Genomic DNA, 17,411 nt, shown 5'->3' on the forward strand with positions numbered 1-17,411 from the left:
TTCTTCAGTTTTCTTTGTTTAGTTGGATTACTTTAATCTCTCTGTATTGTTGAAACGGAGATGAAATAACCTTTTATTAAAAATGTTACAAAAAACCACATGCTTTCAGGGTGTCCTAATTTTTTCACATGACTGTACGTAGTGACTGCCAGGTGTGTAACTAGAAGATACTGGGCAGGTCGGAAGGGGGTGGGAGGTGGAGGTCCCTATAATCCAATCCTGTCTATAGTTAATATATAAAACAGAAATAACAGCAAGCGCCTTAGTCAGTAGCAGACTGTTTCTTTGTGTAGTTCTGAATGGCCATCTGGAAATGCTCTGTGGTGTTGAGTTCTGGTCTAAAGAGAATAACGTAGCATTTTGGAGTAAAGTAACCGATAAGAATCCCCATCACACTGACTAATACAGCAGCAACGTTGACGGCCACTATGTACTTCCCCTGGTAGATGATATAGGTGGTGAAGAATGCAATCCAGGAGAAGAAATACACCAATAAACTGAATGAGATGCATTTTGCCTCATTGTAATTATCTGGTAAATCTTTCCCCATGTAGCAGAAGGCAAAGCACAGCATACTCAGGAGGCCGATGTAAACAATCTGAGCCACGGAGCCCACAGAGACCGTCTCTGAGCACTTCAGTATGATCTGCTCGGGGAACGTGGCATAATCTTCAATGGGTAAAGGTGGCTTCAGCACCATCCAGATGACACAAATCAGGATCTGACCAGCAGTACTGACCACAATAAAGATATCCGAGCCATTCTTCTTTACCCACATGTCATACACTCTGGGCATATGGGTAGCCATTTTGAAAATACAGACTATCTGGAAGGAATGCACTACAATGCAAGAAAAGCAAATGGTAAAGCTGACAGAGAAAACAGGTTGTCGTACCATACATGTAACCACCTGTGGCCTACCGAAATAACAATATAGGGTGCAACAGGAGGACATCAGGGACCATAACATCAGCAAACACATCTTCCCTCCTGCTGACTTCACTACTGGGGTATTTAGGTTCATAATGAATATAACGGTGATTGCGGCTATTAGTAATAGCAACAAAGTAACGATTGACAGAAGGGCAAGTGACAATGGATCAGTCCATGGAAGATATTGTAAGGTTCGATTGTAGCAGATCTCACTCCTCATGGGTGACCACTGACTGGATCCGCATGGCTGGCAGGTGTAGAGATCTGTAAAACACAAATTATTGGCATCACGTTGATGGTATATATACAATCAATATAAGCAGGGTGTTGGATAATAACCAAAGGCAAGTGGTACACTAGGACTCGATGAAGGTCGAGGTTGAGGTGTCTCATTATCTCAAATGGACATTCTGAAATCTGTATGCCATATTGATCAGTAATGACCCAGTAGGGTGGCCATTTTTCCTGGGTTAATCCTATAAAGACCTATAAGTGAATCTCCTGTCAAGTTTGTTGGTTGACTAGAGGTAGCAAAGAGTGAGAATGCCAAGTATCTTCAGCAGCATATATGGTGAAGGATACATAGTACAGGTGGCTAATGTTTGACTACATTTCAAAAATCTATCCTTATAGTTGAGGCAAACTTTGGGTAACTTTATGCCTGAGGGAAACCTGTTCACGTCAGAAGATATTTAAATAGACATATAGCCTTCAAAACATGACAGACCCAAATGTCATGAGAAGTCAATTTATTTGTGTATGGCTATGGACTATGGAAATAATCTGAAGCATGACTTTGCTGCAAGCCTTCTGCCATATGGAATCCCGTATGGGCCAATATTGTATGAGAATTATTCAGAAGCCGAACAATATACCACATCTCACCGCTTTGGTTGACAAATGTCATTTTCGGGCAAGGGATACAATCGAAACAGCAGGAATGAGATGCAGTCTGCACTCGTCTTTCTCCCTTTGCACATTCTTTTGAACAAATTGATTCGGGAACCTGCAGTCAAACACACAAGAACTGTCACCCAGATACATGAAGGAGATGAGAAAATACCGCTGCTCTTTTGGACTTCTACCACTCCAGATTTTCTTAAAATCTTGTAACTTCCCAGTTTTATTTGTCTAGGGTACCCCAATCCCTTGAGCCTTACATGACAAGTAGTAGGGTTCATAGAGAAAACAATGTTCCCTGAGACCACTAGATTGTAGAAAATAAGAAAGAAGGACATATAACTGCTTGTTTGGTCTATACTCAAGATCTTAAGAAAGGCTGTGGCTACATTGGCTTTGTTGCATGGAGTGGTTGAACAAAAAGAGACCCTATAGGACCTTCCCTTCTCACACTAGTTCACACCACCATATGCCCATATCTAGGTTATAAAGGAACCAGTGGTAAACTGAACCGAACCTTCAGTTCAGTTGGACACACTGGTTTGTTATTCTACCAATGTTTTTTCTGTCTGTAGAATCTTTCTTAGATTCTTACCACCCAATGGGAACTATGATACAACCATCCTGAGCTGAAGGACCATCCTGAGCTGTAGGCCTCCTACTCTAAGGGCCCCAAAGCAGCTGCATGGGCTGCCTCTAGGATATATAAGGCCATGGGTGACTGAGGGCATCTTTCCGGGTCATATTGCTTTTCAAGCAATTGACCACTACTGGAAATTATTTGTGGAGCATGTTTTAAGTTATTGCAAGTATGCTGGCTCAGGGTCCTACAGATTGACTTACAGAGTTATCCTTGGTGTGCCATTTAAGCTCTTCATTCAATTTAAGACTTCCTGCAACTTTACTGTATGAACCAATGATCTTGAAGGACGGGATAACTTCATTCCAAGACCACATCACTATGTCATAGCCGGTGGATGGGTCCCCGTTACTGTCAAAATAGATGGACTGATTGTAGAGAGTGAAATTCACCTTCTTGACATATTCCAAGAGCTGGGAAGTAAAAACATATAGAAGGCACATTTACTGTATGTGGAGTGTCTTCCGACTGTGCACCTCGCCATCATTGTGATCTGTACAAGATGGAAATATAGGGTCTTTTTTTTCACATAAAGAGATTATTTTCACTCAACAATCCCTTTGACCTGTTAGGGTGTATGGACATCATAGAGGGGGTTTCCCGCTTAAGACCCTCTCTATGAACCAAGCAGAAATCTGCTAACAAGCATTAGATCACGCTCTTGAGGAGGATCTGGTGAATGGCCACATGCAGTACCACTTTTCACCTATAGAGGCTGCTGTAAAGAAAACTTTAAGGAGCTGCTGATTGCTGTGGCTGAGCTAAGTGCAATACCAGATATAGCCTACATATTAAGGTGGCGCTGTGTCTGCTAAACATTAAATGCGCTGTAACGCTTCCCCTACAACTTTGCTGGAGATCTCAGGGGTGAAACAGTTATGAATAGACACTTACCTGCCAAGGATAAACTGTCTCATTTCTGCATTGTCCAGATTTACAATCCAGTAAGCCATGCAAGCCATGGGCCAGGGCGTAGACAGCAGAATACACATTAAAAGAAGCTGACATAGCGAACTGGCTGGGGATGGACATGTTCTGCACACTGAATGACTGACAGTCCCGACACACTTGATTGCAGCCATAGAGACTTGAGTCCAATGATTTTATTGATTTTACATATTCAGTCTCAAAGTCTACAAGTTTTGGAAAATAGATCCTGACCCACTGACACCCCCAGGATTGAGCCAATGCTCTGGATATTTGGCAGACCAGCAATCTGTGAGTCCACAGACCAGCTCTCGCTGCCAATCCAGACATAATCCGTCATTTTGGCATTAACCACTTCCTCAAAAAATATCCTGGCATTGAAATAGGCAGAGAAAACCACAGTTAATCGGACCCGGGCCTGCACTATGCTAGCAATCATCTTTTTAACACTAGTCCTGTCTGTGCTGTACGGAATTAACCCTTGGTAAGCTACACAAATGCCATTGTTTGTTACCAAATAATATAAGTCTTGTAAGCCCTGCCTGCCATAGACATCATCACTGCCCACTATGGCTATCCATGTCCACTTAAATCTCTGCAGCAAGTTCAAGATGACTTCCACTTGTAGTTTGTCGCTGGGAATCGTGCGAAGGAAGGATGGGTATATCTGCTTACGGCTGAGCAACTCATTGGAGGCCGAGTAACTTATCTGCAAAATATACATTAATAGGGTAAGAGAAATGTGTATTGTTATTCTACTAAAGCATGTATGTATAGTTCACATATACAGAGGATCTACATGCTGTGTCCAAACATGATATTACTCATCCTGTACTGATCCTGAGTTACATCATGTATTATACTCCAGAGCAGCACTCTCTATTCTGCTGGTACAGTCACTGTGCACATGCATTATATAACTTATCCTGTACTGTTCCTGAGTTACATCCTGTATTATACTCCAGAGCTGTATTCAAAAGTTTGCTGGTGAAGTCACTGTGTATATACATTACATTACTGATCTTGTATGGATCCTGAACTATATCCTGTTTTGTAACCCAGAGCTGCATTCACTACTCTGCTGGTGCAATCATTGTCTACATACATTACATTACTTATCATGTATTAAAGGGAACCTGTCACCGGGATTTTGGGTATAGAGCTGGGGACATGGGCTGCTAGATGGCCGCTAGCACATCCACAATACCCAGTCCCCATAGCTCTGTGTGCTTTTATTGGGTATAAAAACCGATTTGATACATATGCAAATTAACCTGAGATGAGTCAGAGCTTGAAAAATATGACTCTTCTCTGGTCACACAAGTAAGATATGACTCTTTCATGTTAATCTGCATATGTATCAAATTGTTTTTTTTTACACAATAAAAGCACACAGAGCTATGGGGACTGGGTATCGCGAATGTGATAGCGGCCATCTAGCAACCCATGTCCTCAGCTCTATACACAAAATCCCGGTGACAGGTTCCCTTTAAGTCAGAGTTACAGCCAGTATTAAACTCCAGAGCTGCACACACTATTCTGCTAGTGTAGTCACTGTGTACCTACATTACTTATATTGTGTTGATCCTGAGTTATAGCCTGTATTATACCCCAGAGCTGCACTCACTATTCTGCTGGTGGAGTCACTGTGTACATACATTACTTATCCTGTACTGATCCTGAGTCACAGACTGCATAATACTTCAGAGCCTCACTCGCTAATCTGTGTATTTACAGTATATCATAGACTCTGAGGTCTTTCCGGTATAATTTTTTTCCATTGATGTTACCAATCATCCAGATTAATACTAGTGTACACCTGTAAGGTAGTGATAAGAGCCACCTAAAATTGGTGACACCTTAAGAATGGTGGTTTTACTCCAGCACCACCCTCCTGATACCTTGGACCATATGTCAGCAATGCTTCCACTGCAAAGGGGACCATAATTATATGATGACATGGTTGCGGGGACTGGCTACCTCATTTCCAATCCAGAAGACTGAAGGAGTGCTACGTGCATGCGTGCTATGAGCAGTGACAGGGCTAGTGCCCCACATGCTCAGAAGAAAGAAGAGGGGGCCTTTAAATGAGCACCAGGAGGCACCATGGTTAGTACAGTGTGTGGTGTATACCAGATGATGTGCTCTCATGCTGGGGGTCAGGGTAAAGTGGGCCCTGCTGAACAGGCTGCTGCAGCAGGAGAGAGCAGCCACAGTGGCAAAGCTGCAGAGAGCGACTACAGAAACATAATGGCACCACACCGCAGCCTGTGACTAGGGTTGAAACCTTACCCAACAAAAAATGCCAGACATTTTTAAATGGGTAAAAAGGGGATCTGGTTTTGGGTGCGGCTTAACTCAGAGTGATATTTAACACCAATGGCTTGATCATTATTTATTAAAACCATTTTTCCTGTTCCTGCTAAAAATGATGCAAAGGGCTCATGTGTGAACAGGTGTAACTAATTGAGCTCTCATGGAGAACTAACGAATATCAAAGCTAAGGAAACGATATGCCTTACACCTATATCAGTGCTGCCCCTGAACCTTGCAGCCCTATACAGGAGCCCAGTTTGCCCTGGTTTGTCATACTGGTCTTGTAATACGAATTCAAAACCGTTTATGGCGAAAGTCAATGAGAGAAAACGTGTTTTCTGACCGATGTAAACCTTTTCCGCCTGTCAGAAATCTATTAGATATTCCTCTCTATTACTGTAGTGTTTAACTGGTATCGCTAGAGAAGGGGTTGTTAATATGTGTCACCTTTTTGTTTTTGGATACTTTAAACCCTTTTCGGATCATAAATACATCTAATAATGTGCTAGCAGCAGGTTTATGTGTGCACGTTTAAAACACGTTTTTGAGGCTTCTAGGAATAATGGCTATATTTTTCCACGGGGGAATGTATTTTTTTAATTATTGTTATGCCCAGATAGATCAGAGGGTTAAAATAGCCAGTCTATATAGTAAACTTCGAACGGCATTGGCAACTGTAACTCTATTTAAAAGCCCAAATAAATGGGAGCAAGAGTTGCATTGCCCACCATTACAATGGTCTAGTATTTATAGGAATGTAAGAAAGGCCACAATCTCTAATGCTCACAGATTAATACAATTTAAGACCTTGCATCGGCTGTACTATACCCCAAAAACCCAAGTGAAATTCCCCCAAAATAAAGGCCGAGACTCTGGCTGTCCTAAATGTGGGTATGTGAACGCGGATTTTGGGCATTTACTGTGGGAATGTAGTAAAATAAAAAGGTATTGGGAACAGATCTTTGCCGCTCTACAAAAGGAGTCTTCCTCGACATATAGCCCTGGGATGCTGGCAGTGATACTGGGATATTACGCTTTAGATATGGAAGTTCCGGCTCGGGTCAGACAGATCTGGATGAGGGGTCTGATGGTGGCAAAAGTTATTCTACTCAAATATTGGGGGTCTGTCTCCCCACCCTCGTTAAACGAATGGATTCTGTACCTCCAACAAATTAAACTCTATGAGGATATGGAAAGGAAATGGAGAGCGGCACGTGTGACTGTTCAGACATAGTTACTGCGTGTACCAGAGCTGCAGTGACGACAGCCAATTGGGGGGGATGGGGTGGGAGGTTATAGGTTTAATTTTTATATTATTGGCGAATTTACAGCCATATTTATAATCTGTGTAGGATTCTGTGCTATGCGATAGGGTAGTCTGCTACTGTTATATAGTAACTATCCTGTATTGGCTGTTTTTCTATCACAATATGTGTTGTTTTGTATAGAGAATAAAATAAAATAAAATAGATATAAAAAAAAAAAAGAAGTGGTCTTCAGTTTTTATGCTAAATAATCAGTATGGACAGGATAAGGACATTGTAAAGAGTAAACTTTATTGATGCTCTGATCCAGACGCTGGTAAACGTGGCACCAATCTTCTCACTCCTTTTCTGAAAAAAAGACACCCCATATGTGACAATCAGAGAGTAAGTATGCTCTCTTATTGATGGGGGGGGATTGATGACATGAACAGAAGTCCATGTTAAAAATCCAGGACAGAATAATGCAGCGTGTTGCGCCATTTTGTCTGGTAGAATAAGGGGTTTTCTAATGAAAATCACATCCCATTATAGTCAATGAGGTCTGTCAAGTGGCGCTCGTTTCCGTCATTTGCCAGAAATGCAGCTTCCATTGTTTTTGGTGTTCTACTCCTATAATGGAGCAGAACAATGGAATTAAAAACCGCACAGTTGCACAGGGACAGGGGGATCTTTAGCTCTCCTCCTGTCCCTGCAGCCTGGCAGCACTTCCTAGACTCCAGGCTGGGCGGCTGCTTTAGCCTAGATGATCTCAGGCTGTATTGCTGCCAGCAGCAGTCCGAGACAGCTGATTGGTGGGGTTGCTGGGTGTCGGCCCCCTCACCTATCAAGAGGATAGGTCATTAATATCTAAGCCCAGGAAAATCCCTTTAAAAATTTGCAAAATTAATCAAATAATGGGCAACATTTGATACTTTTTTTTGAAGAAATTATGTTAAAAATTCCACTTGTGATAAATTCCCTTAATGACTGATCCTTTGTGTAGTCCCAGAGGACTCTTACCTGTGGTACAAGAAATTTTCCTAATATACTTGCTGTGACAAAAGCAAAACTACTGCTGGACGGTCCAACTAATGCAATGGCTTTCATATCATAGTCGGTAAAGTTGTTTTTCATCTTTATATAGCTTGTCGTACACTGGGAGAGGATCTTCAGTGTCCCGTATATGTTGGCAGAATCTGAGCAGATGTCATACAGCTCGTACCCCAGTGTGATTTTGGGGAGAAGAAAGCTGGAATTATTGATTTCTTCAATGGCGAATCTCATTGCTTGGAGCAAATGATAACCGTGAGAATTGAATGAGGTTCTGTAAGAATGAAAGGACAGTAATTGTTTAAAGGGCTTTTCCATGAGACTCTATAGGTTGCCAGCCGTTTCAAACACTCTCCTGGCTGTGAAGAACATATAGCTACTGTATGTTCCTCCTGAACTTCCAGGGAATGAATACAATGCTACAGAACTACAGTGAAGGATAGCTGGCTTACATCTGGTGGCATTAGAGGCAGAGCTTGTTAAGCGCTCATTTGCATCCCTTTCATCCTCTAGACCAGGGATCAGCAACCTTCGGCACTCCAGCTGCTGTGAAACTACAATTCCCAGCATGCTCCATTCATTTCTATGGAGTTTCAAGTAGAGCAGAGTAAGCATGCATGCTGGGAGTTGTAGTTTCACGACAGTTGGTGTGCCGGAGGTTACCTACCCCTGCTCTAGACAGAAACAATAATGGCTTCATTCACTGACAGCATGCAGAGATTTTGAAAATTGTTAGAAATGGAAACATAAAGGCCCAACTTTACCAATGTACCTGCTCCTAAAATCTTTCTTAAAAGTGATGCAAATTGGTGTGCAGGGCTTAGCGGGAAAGGGGCGGGGCCTATGATGCACCGTTTTGCCCCAATTGCAGCACTTTTCTTGTGTAAAATGCTATCTCTGTCTAGCCGTACACCCCATTTATCATCCAGCCTGAGCCACTGATAGATCTGGTGCAGGTCTAGATAGCTTATCTAATGGGGGCGTTTGCACTATTACTACGGCGGTTTGCACCATGCCTGGCAGTTTGCATTTACTAAGAGGCATCCAGATGGTTTGTGGGCTGAGCTACACTTTAGCTGGATTTAGTGTGGGACATTTTGTAAATTTGTCATGAAAAATTACTACAAACCAAGCAGAGACAAAAAAAAAAAAGAAAAAAGTTGGATATTGATACATTACCCTAAAGTTTTCGCCATCTATAGGTTTAGTAAATCTGCCCCAAAGTATAAAAAAATGTTGTAGAACTTTTTATTATAGCTCAAATATAGGGTCACTGAACATTGAAAAAACGTTTGATATGTCATAGTGACATATCAAAGGTATTGATCGGTGGTGGTCTGAGTACTGAGACCTCACCGATCGTTAGATTGAGGAGAATCACTCATATAGTGCATTCTCTCCTCGCTGCTGGAGACAGGCTCAATAGAAAGTCTATGAGCTTGTCTAGATTCTGTCTTCTGCAGCGAGGAGAGTGCGGTGTGTATTAGCACACCGCTTATCTCATTCTCGCCCTAGCACTCAGACCCTCACCAATTACAACCTTTAATATGTCACTTTTCACACAATTTTTCATAAATCAATAGTACAAGCGACCACAAGAAATTTTGTAATAAGTTTTATCAGTGAGAAATGATACCCAGCTTTTCACTTTGAAAATTGCTTTTATTCCATCTCCAGCCAGAACATATCTGCTGAAATATCACATTATACATGTCAATACAAGTCTATGGAGAGAGTAGGGGCAGGAGTGAGCAGCAGCAGGAGTGAGACGGGACTCAAGGAGAGACACTAAAGAGACATACAGCCCCTCCGTGATCCTGAGGCTTCTTCTGAGTAAGAGAAAGGTAAGAAGTAGCTTCTCCTCTACTTTCTGTGTGTGAAGTGGATGGCTGCTGAAAATGCCAGATACAAGTGATATAATGGCCACACTGTACTATCGAGTAATGCAAACTTTGTTGAAAAATGAGTAATGCTTTTTTTTTGGATAAAACTGGAAAATGTGTTTCAGTTGACATAAATAAGTGCCCCCCTCCCCTCTTACCTATCACAGTTGTCAACCAGAGGAATAGTGGACATTGATGCATCCGCTTTATGGAAGGGGAATAAGCCCCCTATGATGTAATCTCCAGGAACACTGAATTCGGTCTTAAATTTCGTTTCCTTACAGCCCAGGGCAAAGTAGAAATGAAGAATTAATATAAAGACACAGTCCAATCTTGGAGATGTAACAAGCATAATGTTCCCAGGACTGCCGCTGAGTGATAGTGTTGGTGCAGGACAATACAAGAAAACTCTCGTTGGTGAATAATTGCCGTCTAAGAGTTATTTGCTTTCCAGGGGACGGTGGCTGGCTGTGTAAATACATATGATGGATGCCCTCCCACAGAATCAGCATACAGGCTGATTTGTATATGTGCAGACTGGTCCTTCACTCTTGTATTAGCCAGGGGATTATGTAAGAGGAAACTTAGGTATCAAGCTAATCATATCCAAATCTGAGCCAAGTAAATGATTGCTGAGGCTCTAAAGGGATTAAAATCTTAGGAGTCAAAATATTTGAGAGCAGATGAGAGAAACATATATTCAAATGGAGATAGCTGGCCCAAAGGGCTGACATTTTAGCTGAGTCTTAAAGGGATTGTTCACTTTAGACTATCCCTTAGCATTAAACTGTCCCCAGACAGCCTCAGTGGGATGACCTGACCAAAATCACCAGTTATCACCAGGGGGAAGAACTGGGCAACTGCTCATTCAGCAGCAATACTAATTAGGTGACCCTCATCCCTTTATTTCCTCTATGTCATATGGAAAGGGTGGTCTGGTTTAGAAAACCCTTGTTCAAATGTTATGTTGATGGAGGATCAGGATCCTTATCTGCACTGGAAGGGCCTAATAGGTTTTTGTATAAGGCAGGCCCGGAGGCCACTGTTAGGTCCCCGGGTTCAATAGCAAACAGTGCCTGTAAACCTTCATACTAGCCATAGTTATTGGATCCACGTATGGCATGGGCAATCAATATACCCTCAATGGATTTAGTAGACAATTTCTTTAAAGCGGTTTTCCGAGACCACCACTTCCCGACAAGACATTAAAAACTCTTTCCCACTGTGTACCAAACATAATCTGACCATTTGTTAAAAAAATAGAAATGACCAATATCCGTGGTCACTGTTACATGGTGTTTGTCATCATGGTCTCTGCTTTAATGGGAACCTGTCACCGGGATTTTGTGTATAGAGCTGAGGACATGGGTTGCTAGATGGCCGCTAGCACATCCGCAATACCCAGTCCCCATAGCTCTCTGTGCTTTTATTGTGGAAAAGAAAACGATTTGATACATATGCAAATAACCCTGAGATGAGTCCAGCGTGAAGGAGCCCAGCACCGCCCGCATTCTCAGAATCTCCTCCTTGCTCCCTGATGTCAGACAGCCAGAGCACCATAATCTCGCGATGCGCGAGCTAGCACACGCGCAGTGTCCTCATAGTGTTCCTTCCCTGTGCTGGCATCAGCCTCAGGGAAAGAACTGCGCTAGCTCGCGCATCGCAAGATTACGGCGCTCTGGCTGTCTGACGTCGGGAAGCAAGGAGGAGATTCTGAGGATGCTGGGTGCTGGGCTCCTTCACGCTGGACTCATCTCACGTACAGGACACATCTCAGGGTAATTCGCATATGTATCAAATCGTTTTTAGTGTTTCTGGTGGGTTAGGATTGGCAGCAGCACAATTCAGGTACCTGCTTTAAGGAGTCTGTCAGCTGTAAAATCACTTCTAAAGTAAGCAATGTATTACAAAGTGGATCTGTATCCACTGTGTCTACTGAACAGATTTGACTTCGCCCACTTGGGGCATTATCTAAGTGCCCTCCCTGGCCTTCATCCTTTAACCTCTACACGGGGCTCTGTTGCAGAAGAACCACTGCTACCTGTTGGAGTAGTCTTTGTTCAGTAGACTGCTGACCCACAGGAGTCAAGAAGCACTGGAGAAAACACTGAGTGGTTAGGCAAAACTGTAGTCAGAGATTGTGCAAACCAAATCAGTCTGACGGTCAGGGCAGGCACCTCAGGGTCAACACAGAGTTCAGGCAGTGGTCTGGTCAGACAGGGAAGGGTCAAATCCAGGGATTGGTACATGGGAAAGCAAGCAGGCTGTTAGAATGAGACCAAACCAAGACAGCAGATAGCTTTTCAGGGGCTATTTGCATATCTTGGTCAGAAATTATGTAACCCAGGAAGGCAAGAGATGTAGTTTTGACAAATACTCTATTCTTTTGCAAATACTGGGGTGTGGAGTGGATGTGTCGCTTGTGTGATGTCGTCAATAGAGTAGATCAGAATATCATCAAGGTAGACAATCACACTGACATGAAGATTTTCTCGAATGATGTTATTAACAAACTATTGGAACACAGGTACTCATAATAGTCGTCATCCACTTACAGGTTGCAAGGCTCCCTGGTCCCAATTTTGTTGCAGAGATCCTATTAAAGATGTTCTCCAGGCTTTTAATATTGATGACCTATCCTCAGGACAGTTCATCAATATCAGATTGGCATTCCCGCCGATCAGCTATTTGAAGAGGAGGCGCGCGCCGTGCCAGCGCTCCCTCCTCTTCACTGTTTACTTTCCCGCCGTCGCCTCTGCAGCGGTGAGCTGGTGTAATTACACATAACCGTCCCATTCATTTCAATAGGACGGATCGTTCCCATACACTTGTATTGGAGCGATCCGTCCCAATTGAAATGAATGGGACGATTAGGTGTAATTACATCTGCTCACCGCTGCAGAGGCGACGGCGAGAAGGTAAACAGTGAAGAGGAGGGAGCGCTGTCACGGCACGCGCCTCCTCTTCAAACAGCCGGGGATGCCGATCTGATATTGGTGACCTATCCTAAGGATAGGTCATCAATATTAAAAGCCCGGAGAACCCTTTTAAAGAGCTCAGAAATAAGGGGCAGTGGTAAATGTTCTTCAATGTGAACTTATTCAGCCCCTGTATATTTACAAATGGTCCATAAGACAAATAACGCCTCTTTGTTTCATGTGCCAATTATTAAAGTGTAACATTTATTAAATCCATTTAAAATATAAATAAACAAAAATAAAAACTATCAGCTGTGTCACATGGTTACTTTGTATTCTTCTCTCTACTATACACTCTTACTAACTTGTGGGCAATGAGCCGGTACTGCGCACTAGCTTACGGCTCACTGTCCTTTAATCCCCTCGCTGTATAGATTGTCTAGATCCTAAGTGCCGCTTCATTCCCTAAGTGCACTAGCTGTGCTAAAAGAAACTAAAACACTGAACCCAAACATGTTTCATCGGTCAACCTGGGTCTTCAGGGGAATTGGGCAGAGTGTCACACTCTAGTCAATCTGCCCAATTCCCCTGAAGACGCTCGTCCCCTGGGTCGATTCATCCGTTTTCCACGGGATTCTGAACAGAAACTGAACGGACTCCACCATAGTCAATGGAGTCTTCTCAGCTCCGTTCCTGTTAGTTATGTGCCTGATCCAGAACTCCCTGCTTATCTAATGGAGCAGAATAACAGAGATAAATAGCGGTGGTGTGAACGTGGCCTAAATGGTGGGTATTTATACAGGGGAACCATTACTAGTCTAAATAATATCTTTACCCTCTTGTCAGTTTCTCCAACATATAGTCCCACGTAAATAACCTTTCCCATCCCGTCATCTTCTCCAACACAGTCCCATGTAAATAACCACCCCTTCCCTGTAGCCCCTCCAACATACAATCCCATGTAAATAACCTTTCCCCTCCCGTCAGCTTTTCCAACATACAGTCCCATGTAAATAGCATTGCTCGCCTCCCTCCAGTATAGGGTTAATAAGCACCTGGAAGGGGTCTGGAGTGAAAGCACAGCAAGCTATATACAGTTCTTCCATGTACTTGGCTACAATAGCCTGCCTGCATTCACTCCAGACCCCCCAGGGGATTAGAAACCCCATGCAGACCCCCTGTCCAACATTATAAAGAAACTGCACTTTTTGATAGTCCCAGCGCTAAGTCCCCCCTCTGATCTCTAGAACAAGGAGTTTGAAGCCCTCAACCGATCGCTGCTTCTCCTCAACCGATCGCTGCTTCTGAAGACGCTTTTAACAGAAAGTCTATGGGACCGTCCTATAGGACTCGCACTCAGCATCGAGGTGAAGCAGCGCTTGGTCGAGTGCTTCAGATTCCACGTTCTAGAGATCAGAGGGGGTCTCAGCGCTGGGACCCCCCACCGATCAACACTTTTGATATGTCCCTATGTGAAGTGCTGAAGTGCTCACTAACACAGATTTAGACAGATTTGTGAACAATATTTGAGAGCAATGGGTCTTTTGTGTATGTAGAAAATGTTTCAGATCTTTGAGTTCAGCTCATGCAAAATGGGAGCAAAACCGAAAGTGTTGCGTTTATATTTTTGTTCAGTGTATAAAGGGGGCACAGAGAAGAGGCGCTATATATAAAGGGGCACAGAGAGGAGGTGCTATATATAAAGGGGGCACAGAGAAGAGGCGCTATATATAAAAGGGGCACAGAGAGGAGGCGTTATATTTAAAGGGACAGAGAGAAAAGGTGCTATACATAAAGGGGTACAGAGAAGTGGCACAATATATAAAGGGGGCACAGAGAAGGAGCACTATGTATAAAGGCTGCACAGGTAAGTGGTGCTATATGTAAAGGGGACCCAGACAAGAGGTGCTATATGTAAAGGGGGCACAAAAAAGAGGCGCTAAAGGTAAAGAGGGCAAAGAAAAGAGGTGCTATAAGAGGTTCTATATGTAAAGGGGCACAGACAAGAGGAGACATAAATAAAGAGGCACTATAAATAAAAGGGGGCACAGAGAAGAGACTCTAGTATTGAAAAGAACCCTGGCACACTGTGATACCTGGGCAGATGAATGGAGGACCTGACACTGACATTTACATCACGCAACCGCTAGAGGCCGCAGCTGCGCAGTGAAGTCCCTTCTATACCTCTGTTTGCATTACTAGGCGGAGTAGAGAGACGTCAGCGCGTACGGGACGAACAGCAACTATCCCTGGGTTCTGGTGGATGTGCTTCGTCAGTATTCTGATAGAGCGCATTTCACCCTGGGAAACTTGTGGTTGTCCCTTTCGCAAGCACCGTGCTGCGCTATTCAAACCTGTTCTTGTGGCGCCGCTGTTCACAGGTCACAGGAAAATCTCCGCTATGAAGCAGCGGACTGTCAGCGCCCGCCCGGGACCTTCATATAAAACCCGACCTGGAAAGAGCGGGTCCGTCAAGAGTAGAAATGCTTTGTCTGAACGCTGTAAACTGGCAGCTGCCTCTGAATCAAGCAAGTCCGGGCCCAGCACCGCCATTGAGGAGAGCCGGGAGCATGGCGCTCTGCTGGTGGAGGAGGGGATGTGTGTGACCCTGCTGCAGCCTGGAGAGGTCGGTAGTAATGTGTGCACGGATCCTGCAGCTGGAGGTGACCACTGGCAGTTCTTGTGGTGCCCAGGGAATGTGGTCACTCATGCCATGCTGTGTGCCCCTGGCACTGTTTTGCCCCTTATCTTGCCATTCTTCCTGCTGGTTCCCCTCACTGACCAGGAGATGCAGGGGATCTGACACATCCTCTGTAAAATGTGGCTGTCATTTCCAAAACCATTTGAGGCGTCATAATGAAGTGGGGTCTGATGTAGAGGTGGCTAAAACAAGGAAGCAGGAGCGCTCCCCAGTGGTGGAAGGTGTCATCATTCTTTTTCTATGACATCTGTCAGCAGACTTGTACCTATGAAAGTGTCCCCCTCCGCTTGGCACTGACACGGCCAGACAGTGAAAACATCATGCCTGCCTGGACTGTCAAAGTGTATCTAGGTGCAACGGCAACGCCCCTGTTGCTCCTAGAGTCTAATTTGCATAAATGCAAACATCATGTTTCTCAGCAATGTGGGCACATCATATGAACATGGGACCAACACAGATGTCTTCAGCTGCCAGGCGCACATGTAACAGGTCAGACAGTGTCATAGGCACAAATCTGCGCAGGATGTAGATGCAGCAGAGACGCGAGGGGAGGTGCAGGGAGCTGGAGAAGACATTCCCTTTAATGTCTCTTACTGCGAGAGCTAAGGCTTTGTATCTAATAGCCTTTGTATTTCCATTCTTCATATTCCAGATTGCTACTTCTAGTCGTGTACACAGGTAAACTGCGCTGTTACACTGTAACAACCACCACACCTATTGGACATGATCAGGGCTCGTTAGGAAAACGTTTACATTCACTGAGAGCAAGTAGAGAGCTTATAATAGAAAATATTTATCTCTATATAGCGCCACCGTATTCCGCAGCGCTTTACAAGTTCAGAGGGTTCATGTGCAAAACAAAAGACATCACAACGTAACTGACTAATATACAAACTGAAACACTAGGAGTGAGGGCCCTGCTCGCAAGAGCTTACAATCTATAAATGGTGAAGAATTGAAAACAATGTACGAGTTGAGTAGCTGTTCCTATAGAATAAGAACGCCTCTAAATACTGTCCCCCAGATATTGGGTCCACCACAGTGTAAGCCGCTCTTAGAGGGGGTCCTGAGTGCCGGACCCCCCCCCCCTTTTTCTGATGTCCTTATATCCTAATGTGTTGCCTCCTCTCAATCCTTCAGTTTCCCCTGCAGACTGTTGCCTCCCCTTCTCAGTGAATTACAGTGGATATAAAAAGTGTACACACCCCTGTTAAAATGTCAGGTTTCTGGGATGTAAAAAAACGAGACAAAGAAATAATTTCAGAACTTTTTCCACCTTTAATGTGACCTATAAACTGTACAGCTCAATTGAAAAACAAACTGAAATCTTTTAGGTAGAGGGAAGAAAAAAAAATATAAAAATAAAGCATAAGTGTGCACACCCTTAAACTAATACTTTGTTAAAGCTCCTTCTGATTTTATTACAGCACTCAGTCTTTTTGGGTATGAGTCTATCAGCATGGTACATTTTGACTTGGCAAGATTTCCCCACTCTTCTTTGCAAAAACACTCCAAATCTGTCAGATTGCGAGGGCATCTCCTGGGCACAGCCCTCTTCAGATCACCCCACACATTCGGATTTAGGTCTGGGCTCTGGCTGGGCCATTCCAAAACTTTAATCTTCTTCTGGTGAAGCCATTCCTTTGTTGATTTGGATGTATGCTTTGGGTCGTTGTCATGCTGAAAGATGAAGTTCCTCTTCATGTTCAGCTTTCCAGCAGAAGCCTGAAGGTTTTGTGCCAATATTGACTGGTGTTTGGAACTGTTCATAATTCCCTCTAGCTTAACTAAGGCCCCAGTTCCAGCTGAAGAAAAACAGCCCCTTGGCATGATGCTGGCACCACCATGCTTCACTGTGGGGATGGTGTTCCTTTGGTGATGTGCAGTGTTGTTTTTGCG

At 43.7% G+C, this 17,411-nt stretch overlaps 2 protein-coding genes across 2 annotated transcripts in view; one reads left to right on the forward strand and one right to left on the reverse strand.

Annotated features, from left to right (window-relative positions):
- Positions 1-262: 262 nt before the first annotated feature.
- TAS1R1 (taste 1 receptor member 1) lies at positions 263-10,245 on the reverse strand. Its single transcript, XM_044277599.1, has 7 exons — positions 10,052-10,245; positions 7,981-8,284; positions 3,611-4,109; positions 3,368-3,540; positions 2,677-2,886; positions 1,819-1,939; positions 263-1,197 (listed from the first exon to the last, which is right to left on the reverse strand). Exons 1-7 carry the CDS (start codon positions 10,243-10,245, stop codon positions 263-265), a joined length of 2,436 nt encoding a protein of 811 aa, XP_044133534.1.
- Positions 10,246-15,156: 4,911 nt separating this feature from the next.
- Positions 15,157-17,411, forward strand: part of NOL9 (nucleolar protein 9) — a 37,172-nt gene continuing 34,917 nt past the window's right edge. Inside the window, exon 1 of the mRNA XM_044282133.1 lies at positions 15,157-15,437. Within this exon, the coding sequence (XP_044138068.1) occupies positions 15,213-15,437 (225 nt within the window). The 5' untranslated portion in view covers positions 15,157-15,212. The remainder of the gene's footprint in view (positions 15,438-17,411) is intronic.

Source organism: Bufo gargarizans, chromosome 2 (assembly GCF_014858855.1).
Source record: "Bufo gargarizans isolate SCDJY-AF-19 chromosome 2, ASM1485885v1, whole genome shotgun sequence".
Taxonomy (NCBI): domain Eukaryota; kingdom Metazoa; phylum Chordata; class Amphibia; order Anura; family Bufonidae; genus Bufo; species Bufo gargarizans.

Excerpts from the sequence above, each read along its gene's own strand:
- TAS1R1 (XM_044277599.1), bottom strand. The coding sequence starts at position 10,245 with ATGCTTGTTACATCTCCAAGATTGGACTGTGTCTTTATATTAATTCTT. Across the intron at positions 2,887-3,367 it reads AGACAGTTTATCCTTGGCAG|CTCTTGGAATATGTCAAGAA; the intron begins GTAAGTGTCTAT and ends TTTACTTCCCAG. Across the intron at positions 1,940-2,676 it reads GGCACACCAAGGATAACTCT|GTTCCCGAATCAATTTGTTC; the intron begins GTAAGTCAATCT and ends GTTTGACTGCAG.